This window comes from Helianthus annuus, chromosome 1, assembly GCF_002127325.2.
Source record: "Helianthus annuus cultivar XRQ/B chromosome 1, HanXRQr2.0-SUNRISE, whole genome shotgun sequence".
NCBI classification, from domain to species: domain Eukaryota; kingdom Viridiplantae; phylum Streptophyta; class Magnoliopsida; order Asterales; family Asteraceae; genus Helianthus; species Helianthus annuus.
Genome location: NC_035433.2, coordinates 31,619,601 through 31,629,344, shown reverse-complemented (window position 1 = coordinate 31,629,344; position 9,744 = coordinate 31,619,601). Strand labels below are relative to the sequence as shown.

The following is a 9,744-nucleotide window of genomic DNA, read 5'->3' as shown; positions in this document are numbered from 1 at the left end:
ACTTTTAGTCTACGTTTTGACATAGATTATGTTCGAAAACGAGTCAGGTAAACTATAATACATTTTTATTATATGGTATAATTCGATTTACTTTACATTTCGACGCCATCATAAAGCCCCTACCATCATTAACTTAAACAATATTATTTTCTTACGTACTTATTTTTATGTACGTGTCAGTATAAATTCATGTTAGTTTACGCTTTGACATAAATTTCTTTTGCAAATAAGTTGGGTCAAATATAATACGTTTCCGTGCTTATATTTAAGTACGTTTTCAGTTAGTCTATGTTTTGACGTAAATTTTGTTCGTAAACGAGTCAGGTCAAATATAATATGTTTTCATTATATAGTATAAATTCAAGTTACTTTACGTTTCGACACCGTTCCAACGCGCGTAGAAATTAACTAGTTAAATAAAAGGCATAAAATTGTGGCACTTTTTACATGAACACCACCTAAGTGGATCCAATGAGAAAGTCCGTGTGGAAGAATATGAAGGTGCGACTATGTCCAAGGGCATAGCCATTTGTGAAGTTGCTTGACGACACAACTATGCGATATCAATTACACATTACAGGGTATTTTGTTAGCAGATTCGGCCATGAGAATTCGTGTACCATGTTCGAGCTCGAAAAAATATACCATTAGGACTTAACGAAATTGGGTATTAGGCTCCTTAAAGGTCTAAACCTAATGCCAAAGGGGTTAATAACTAATCTAAACCATAAGAATAGTTTTGTAAGGGGACCTATGTTGGTGTTACCCTATTAAAAAAATATTTTACATATACATATCGGGTTTTTTTCATAAAGAAATATGCCCTCGAAATATCGGACCCTGACCGGTGGGCCTCCCTCTCCACCCCCAGGGCCAGCCATGCAGATTCATATGTCACACTTATTTTTTTCCTATTTGCTTTCAATCTCCAAAGACCAATGATTAGAAGAATTTGGAGACTTTCACAATAAAGGTAACGGGCATGTTACAGCCAAAAACCAAAAAAATAAGAACAGAAATGAGACTGGAAATTGGTACATATTCAAAAGAAAATAAGAACAGAAACAATAACAACTATTATTTAAAAATAAACTAGAGAGGCTTCTAAAAAACACTATCAATGTCACACACCATTCTAAAACTGACCAACAAACACAACCCTATCATCTTGAGGATCATAACCGTAGAAGAAAAAGACCTGTACAAATTCTTCCACGGCCGGCTGTCTGTTACTTATTTAATCTAATCAACCGCAGTTTTCTTCACTTTCGAGCCGCATGATAGAGCTCCAGATAATCAAGAGCTGGTCGGTTCCATGACCAATCTTGCTCCATCACCACTTTGCATAATGTATTGAACCAATCCCGACTTTCATACCATGCCGAAATTGCTCTGTGCAGAAAAACAAATACACGATTAAACATAAAAATCATGTAATAATAAAAAGAAACTAAAAACCTAAGAACTTTGGACAACAAGTATTTTGGACCAACGCGTCCCGTTTTGACACGTAACTGACCCGCCCAGTTTGCATAAAACAGTTTAATAGAATTGTATCATTTACCTGTTGACTGCATAATCGACACCAGCAGCATCGGCTCCTTCAAAATTAAATCCGTTTGGTACAAGCCCTTGTGATTGTGCTCTCTCTTTATCATGTTCCACATCAAATACGGTATCATAAAGTCCTGCAAACAACGTTAAAAAAGAACTAGTTAATATTTGACTCAATAAGTCAAACTGTTAATATACAAATATACAACCAATAATGATCGTATGATACCTCCGGTTTTGCGAACAATAGGTATTGATCCATATCTCATAGCCGTGAGTTGCGTTAGCCCACAAGGCTCGAATATTGAGGGGACTAAAATGAAATCAGAAGCAGCATATATCTACAACGATATAAAACAACCGGTCAAAAAGTCAACATATATAAACAAAACAGCAATTAGATAGAAGCCGAAAACGTCAAAAACTATAGCATATACCAAGTGGGATAGAGGTTCATCGTAGGTCAAACATAGGCGGGCCCGGTCGTGATGTGTAGAATGTAGTTGGCTTGCTAAATTAACAAAGTCATTTTGGATGCGAGGATCGGGAGCCGAGCCCAGCAACACAACCTGACTGCCACGGTCTAGGGCCCGCCAGATGGCGTGCTTGATTAGGTGGATTCCCTTTTGATGAGTCAAACGGGTGATGATTCCGATTAATGGTAGATCAGCCCTTTTTAGACCCACTCGTTGTTGCAAGGCTTCCTTGGCTGCTTTTTTGCCTTCGACCACGTTTTCCGAAGTGTAAGATACCTAACAAATTTAATAAGGTCTCTAGATATTAAACAATATAATAACAAAAAATATAAGATTACGATTGTAAGCTACTCACAGGAAGGAACTTGTCGTTAAATGGGTCCCATATATCCGGGTCAATGCCGTTAAGTATCCCATGAAACTTGTACAAATGAGGGGCAATCACGGGATTTCCAGAAACCTCCCGTGAATAAGTTGGAGATACCTGCGCAAAGTATCCCATGAACCCGAACACAACCCATATATTTATGCAATAACTACTAGCCATCTTTGTTGACATAAATATAGTTATTAAATAACGAATGAAGAACTAAAGAGAAAAAACTTATGAAGATTTACCGTCGTAGCCTTGTCAGCATACTGCATGGCTTTCCCAATTAGTGGGGCCCCAAATTCAAGATTATGAATTGTGAAGACAATTCGTGCTTTACTCAAACCATAATGTGTATAATTCTCTTTGAATAACCACGCAACGGGTGCACTAGACCAGTCATGACAATGAATCACATCCTGCAAAACAGTAGATAACGACACTCTTTACAAACAGTGTAAAAAGTAACTTTTGTCCGTTTCTTAATTAGCGTGTTAATTAAAATCGTGATCTGGACAAAAATCGCTAAATACTAAGATTATCTTTTATTTTTATTTATAAACGTTATCCAACCAAATTGATAAGTTTGTATGTCATGTGTGAATAAAATCATTCCATATCATTTACACCTAAAGCTTACAGGATGAAAACCACTTTGAAGAAGGAATTCAAGGGCGGCATGACAGAAAAACCCGAATCTTTCCCCGTCATTATTGCAACCATAAATGCATCCTTTCCAGAACAGTCTGTTACATACAAATAAAAATTTATATACATCCGGTTTTATATTTCCCATAAAAAAAAATTAGACAAAATAATATTTTACCCGTTTTGGGGCTCCAAAAAGTAGACCGAAAGTCCTTCGACTTTCCCAAACCAAACTTTTATTTCGGTCCCACCCCATGAGTAGCTCCTATGGAAACCTAAGTCCTTCACCTATACGGGAAAAGTAGTAAGAAAAACAAGTATAGTTTTTGTAATCGTATTCCATATATCGATTATTCCTAAATTTTAAAGAATTTAACAAAAAAATGTTGGTGGGCCAACCAAACTCGACCCGATAATATATGTTTTTAAGAATCATAATTGTGATGAAAACTTAAAAGAACCAAACAAACAGCCAAGGAGCTTACATTGCTAAGATTCAAGCAATCATACTTTGGAAGAATAATATCGACGTTGTGGTTTAAATCCTGAACAGCACGAGAAAGACTGGTGACCACATCACCAAGGCCTCCCACCTGCAAAACGCAAACACACGATGAGCGGTGTGCACACGTTTAATTACGAAAATACACTTCAAGATATTACCTTTGCAATGGGAGCCATTTCAACAGAAATGTGCACAATATGCATAGGGGGTTCTTTTGCAATTCCACCAGACACAGGTAAATGGTAATCCATACCATTTTTATTATCGAAAACGCCATCATCGGTTTCCTTCTCAGAGAATACAAAATCCATCACATATGCATCTAGTGGCACCTTAACTGCATCACAATATATAAAAAAAAAAAACGTCATGTTTTACACAAAGTGATACATATTGATCAATTATCTGTTTTTACCGGAGGTTTTGACATGTGTCCCGTTATCTGCAGGCAACATTTTCTGAGGCGGCAATAGACCCATGCGATGTGTCCAACGGTTAAAAGAGCATCTAAACCATACTTCAGGCTTCCCGTTTAAAACCGTATTTGCGGGATTGTATAGAACTGTCACAAGGCCGCCAGCTTGGACCTCAAGCGGGTCCGTGTAGACTATGTTCTTTTGCGACAACAAAAATGTTTTCATTGTTCTTTCTTTTGTTTCTGCTTTCATGCGTGCTGTTTTTTCGGCCTATAAATGAGAAGACACAAAAATATACATAATTAGTAAATAATAAAATAACTATATGAAAATACGGATATTTTATATTTTATATAATTTAATAACCTTAGCACGGATTTCTTCTTCTCTTATCCGTCTCTCAGTTTGAAGTTTCTTGTAAATCTCGTGTTCTTCCTCGGCCCAAAAGAGATCTTGTGGAATGGATATGGGGACAATTGCATGGAAATCTTTGCGGTTATTGTTATCGTACATGGTGGAATGCTGAGGTGGACCATCAGCGAAAACCCAATCCAAGACAAGTGAGCGGTTGGGGACAACAACTGTCAGTATTTACAAAAAAATATATTAATACAACAATAATCTAATTTGTTTTTCAATAAAATGATCAAAGAGGTTTTAAGAAGTAAAAATACACTTTGGGCGACTTTCGACCCGTTTCCCTTCAAGCTTTACTTTTACCCGTTTGACATGTTATAGGTAAATGAATTAAAATGGGGGCCTATAATAAAAACACAAAACATGCATATTAATTATAACAAGAATACGATAATAGATATCGTTGCATACCGTTAGCATACCACCAATCGCCAACTTTTCCCTCAAGTTTCTCAAGCTTCTCAACAATCGACAATCCATCTTTCCAGTTGTTATACCCTCCATGAATCCATACATCTTTAGCATTTGCAAGCGGGCCCACACCCTTATTATAATATAATCTAACCATATCTTCCTCTTTAAACTCACTAGGTTCTATATACCATACATTATCATCATTCTTCACCGCCTTTTGTAATTGTTCTTCAAGTATCCCCCTTCTTCTTTCCGCTTCATTTTTCGCTTGCAATCTATCCGCTTCACTAGCCGCCTTTTCTTCCTCGATCCGTCTTTGTTCTTCCGCTTCTTTCTCTCTCTCGTATTCTTCTTTCGCAAGTCTTTCAAGTTCTCTTCGTTTTTCCTCGAGCATAAGTTCTTCAAATTCATAAACATCCATTCCGCCCTCCACGTCAATACAAAAATCTTTCATTTCATTGTTTTCGTATACATCTTTCCCGTTAAAAAACACGAAGTTTATCATATACGCTTCTTTCGGAACATGAATTCGACAAGACCACCAATCCATGCCAAAATTTGTTTTTTCCAATTTGACAGTGAAAGATTTGTATCGCCAGTCGTTAAACGCTCCCATTATCAAGATTTCGGATGCTTCGTATAAACTCGAAATGGTTCTGTTTAGAAAGATTTCTATATCTTGATCAGGTGTCACAATCTTTGGATAATAAAATATTTTTTCGCCTTTAACAAGCGTCTCAGTAGCGATAGATTTGAGTTCTTGAATTCTTAATTTTGCTTCCATCTCTTTCTTTCGCAATTCTTCTTCCATTTTCTGTTTACGTAACTTTTCTTCGTCTTCCATTTTCTGTTTAATTATTCTTTCTTGTTCTTCCACTTTCTGTTTTAGTAGTTTTGCTTCCATTTCTAGCTTCAACATTCTAGAAGCTTCCTCATCATCATCATCATCATCATCACCATTATCATGATCATGATCATCGTATTTACCGTCATCATCATTTCCGCTGCTTAATGTTTCAATCTGATTATCACCATTAGTGATCGCCTCTAGTTTCGATTTTTGTGATCCCGATACACTAATTGCATCCAAAACATCAATATTTACATTTTCTGCCCGTTGACTTAACTCGGGAACTTTCTCAACTTTGACTTCGGTTTTACTTTCTTTTATGGTGGGATTCACAACCTCAGTTGAGATAGAAGGGTTCGGACCTTCTTTCCCTTCAATTGGTTTCTGATCTTTTCTCGGGCTGTTCAGTTTAGGCTTAAATCCTTTTGGTGCAGAGTCGTTTGCCCTTGGCGTTGACACTTTATACCGCCTTCTTCTTGAGAAGTCTATAAAATGCACAGTTAACAAATCATTTGAAATAAATTAGGGGGCGTTTGGATGTGCGGTCCGAAAGTTATTAGTTGATTTTTTCCATATAATCAACAATTATTCAAATACTCAACACCATCCAAACACCCACCATTCCAATAAATTCACCACTAAAACCTAAATAAATAATGGATATATAAACCGAAGCTCGACGACTAACCTGAACTTGCAATGATCTGCCTCGAAAACCCAGCAATCACCGAATATTTGTACCACGAACACGATTGCGTAAACTACAATCAATCACAAAGCACAAAACCCTAAAACACATCAGCCATCAACCCACCCAAATTCGCTCCAAACATATACAATTCACAAACATTTCATCACAAAAACCAAACCCACAAAGCAACATTACATGATTACAGCACATAACAAGAAATCATCAAAACCCATTAAAGAAATCAATCAAAGATTACCTTAGAACACAAATTAGTTCTTCTTGAAGGGTGAGACCCAATAAAAGGTTTAATCTTTACAAGGGTTTTGTCTCTTAAAGCAATTCTTCCACAACACACAGGTGAATTAACCTGTAAAGATGATGCTTCCATGGCTGGGCTGGCCACCTTCTTCACTGTTCTTGAATCTTGATCACTATTTCACCTCAAGATTACAGCTTTTGATGTGGGTCAGTTTTAGGGCATGAATGTTTGATAATTGGGATTGATGGGGTTATTGGAGAAACTGAAGGAGAAAGAAGTGGTCTAGTAAGACTACAAGATTATGTTTTGGTTCCTGTGTGATAGCAGCAAAATCTGGGCCTCAAGGGTGCTGCAAATGCATGTGATTTTGAAAGTTTCTTCCTTTATTTTAGTGTAAATTACACTGTTATACTTGTAGTATTTGCTAACTAACACTTTTAGTCCAACTGTTGTTTTGTTTTGCGCTTGCAATTCTTATTTCGAAAACATAAACTCAATGTATAAGAGCGGTTCGGTCGGTTTTGATAAAAAATAAAAAAAATATTTGGCTGGGTGCCCACTTTGGTTTCGGGAAAGAAAATCCAAACAGACCGGGTTGGGTTATGTTAGTCGGTCAGATCGGCCAGTTTTACCAATTTAATGATTTCAACATTTTAGATATCATCATGAGGAATGAGGACCAACCCAGCGGCGGATCTAGCCAAAAAATTCAGTGGCATCCCAATTTATTTTTTCTTGGAATAGAGGTATTCTTTGTATAACAGAGACGAATTTGATGGGTGTTTTACACTAGGGAGACGAAGTTGAGAGATACATTTATTTACACTACAGAGACGGGATTAAAGGGTAGCCCGTGCTAACTCTGCTAACACACTGCCCTTGTAAGAATAGTTCTTGTAGCAAAAATGTGTACTTGTTACGGTTTAATATATAGTGTTCTCCATCAACTAAGAACAAAGGTTGTGTTTGGCGTTCTTGTATAAACAAAAGAAAAACTCAAATGGCTTTACTATATTAGACAACAAGTTACAAGTTATTTCATAATCCTGATATGTTAATTATAAATTATTTAAAAACAGCGTTCGATATTTTTAAGATATTTGCAGTTACAAAATATCACTAAAAAGTATTTTCTTCTTTTTTTTTTATAAATGATAAGCTAATCTTCTTCTAAATACTCTAAAACCGTGGGGTGTGGGGGGCTTGGGTTGGGGGCATTGCTCGACATATGGCAAGTGTGGACTCCACCAGACCACCCCAAAAGAAGTGGGATGTGGAAGCGACATGACTAGGCCGGCGTGGGGTGACATGTGAATTTTTTTATATAGTTGACATTTATATAATAAAAACACAAACTTATATTAATTAAAAAAATTATATTAAATCCTAAAAAATTTAAAAACTTATATACTTATTCCCATCGTGCCGATACTCGATCTTCGCGATCTCCACTCGATCGTCGTGGGTCAAGTTGTCCGCAGGGACACGGTCAAAGCAAACTTTAAACCGATCCAACTTCGGTTTGAGTTCATGCCGCTTGTGTTTGCACGCGTTTAAATAGAGACGCGCGTTCCCAGCGTGTTGTTGGTATTGCTGAAAAGCCTGTCCCCAATACTCGGTTTGACCGCGTTGTAGTGTACGTTGTGCATCGACAATCGATGTCACAAGTGCGATTTCCTCCTCCTCTGTCCATTTTTTTGTGTGGGTTTGGTTGAAGATTTGTTATTTGATGTGCGTTTGGTTGAAGAAGATTTGTTATTTGGTGTGGATAAAATGAAGTTTGGGATCGGTATTTATAGGTAAAAAATTGTAATTTTTTTTTTAAATTTGATTTTTACTTAACAAAACCCAATGTTTTAAAAACCGGTTTAAACCGGCCGGTTGAACCGGATGCTTGGCCGGCACGAATCATACTGGTAAACTAAGCAAACGGCAAAAAAGTTGTACCACCAGAAAATTGGGTTATACCGGTTTAAACCGGCATACCAGTACCGGTTCATATCGGGTCAAATATCAAAATTTTGAACTTTTAATTTTTAAATGCCTAAAGAAGGTGACTATTTACTTTTTTAGTTAAAGTGTAAAATTTAGCGTCCACAATTGACAATCCACATCAATCAAACTTCTTTTTTACTCAAAGATAGAATCATTGGGTTTTTCAGATTAAGTTTCAAACGATCATCCAGGTTTACCTTCTTTTGACTTTTGTTCAATCATTCATGTTGTTAATTGTTACATTGTTTGCTAATAACTATATAATATGTATTTAATCGTGAACTTTTGGATAATTTTTTGATTGTGGATTAACTTTTGGAGTGTTTTTTATTATGAAATGATATAGTTTTGGATTATTTTTTGAGTTGAAATTATATTTTATGAATTCATAGAGTTAATTAGTCAACACTGTTGAATTGCCCGGTACAACTCAATTCAACTGGTTAAATCATTTCTAAGTCTAACCCGGTACGATTAAAGTACCGGTTTTTAAAACATTGACAAAACCGCTATCCCCAACGGCTAGACCAAACGGCTAGCCCAAACGGTCATCTATCACCAACCAATCCAAGCCAGCCACCTCACATCTCCCCTCGCCCAACGCCAGGCTTCAAAGTCACGCCAGCAGAGCAACGCCGTGACAAACGCTAGCTCGGTGTGTTTTAGCCAGCGTTGACTGGAATCCCCTACCCCAACCAACACCCCACACCCAATGGTCTAATACATGCATCTTGCAGGATTTAAACTCTTCACATCTATTTTTTTTTTAAATAGACACCTCACACTACGTCATATCCCTTGCGACATTTATTTTCCCTTAAATAGATATATTCATATTTTATCTTATGTGTATAATATAAATATATTCATATTTTATCTAATTCGTATAATATAAATATATGGTAGAGTAAATGTAGGATAGCTCACTTCCTAAAGGTACTTGTCCCTTAAAAGCGAGGACTCAAATTCAAACCTGAACAAAAAGACTATTTAAGAATTATTGGTGTATGATAGTTTTCGTTAAAAAAAAGTATGGTAGAAAAGTTAAAACTGAAAAATGTGAAATGATAATAATGACACGTAACTGAAAATTCAATGCTTTAAACAAGACATATTTACTTGGTGATACTTTGTAAACTTTGTTAAAAG

General features: G+C 36.5%; 1 protein-coding gene across 1 annotated transcript; it reads right to left on the bottom strand.

The window, feature by feature from the left end:
- Positions 1–1,019: 1,019 nt before the first annotated feature.
- On the bottom strand, positions 1,020–7,076 carry LOC110944532 (starch synthase 3, chloroplastic/amyloplastic). Its single transcript, XM_022186198.2, has 15 exons — positions 6,598–7,076; positions 6,339–6,411; positions 4,798–6,135; positions 4,336–4,550; positions 3,969–4,239; positions 3,712–3,890; positions 3,534–3,641; positions 3,227–3,336; positions 3,041–3,146; positions 2,649–2,819; positions 2,386–2,514; positions 1,992–2,306; positions 1,784–1,895; positions 1,565–1,688; positions 1,020–1,392 (listed from the first exon to the last, which is right to left on the bottom strand). Exons 1-15 carry the CDS (start codon positions 6,727–6,729, stop codon positions 1,263–1,265), a joined length of 3,513 nt encoding a protein of 1,170 aa, XP_022041890.1. The 5' UTR covers positions 6,730–7,076; the 3' UTR covers positions 1,020–1,262.
- Between the last annotated feature and the right edge of the window lie 2,668 nt (positions 7,077–9,744).

Excerpts from the sequence above, each read along its gene's own strand:
- LOC110944532 (XM_022186198.2), bottom strand. The coding sequence starts at position 6,729 with ATGGAAGCATCATCTTTACAGGTTAATTCACCTGTGTGTTGTGGAAGA. Across the intron at positions 4,551-4,797 it reads CGATTGGTGGTATGCTAACG|TTGTTGTCCCCAACCGCTCA; the intron begins GTATGCAACGAT and ends AAATACTGACAG. Across the intron at positions 3,642-3,711 it reads AAATGGCTCCCATTGCAAAG|GTGGGAGGCCTTGGTGATGT; the intron begins GTAATATCTTGA and ends TGCGTTTTGCAG.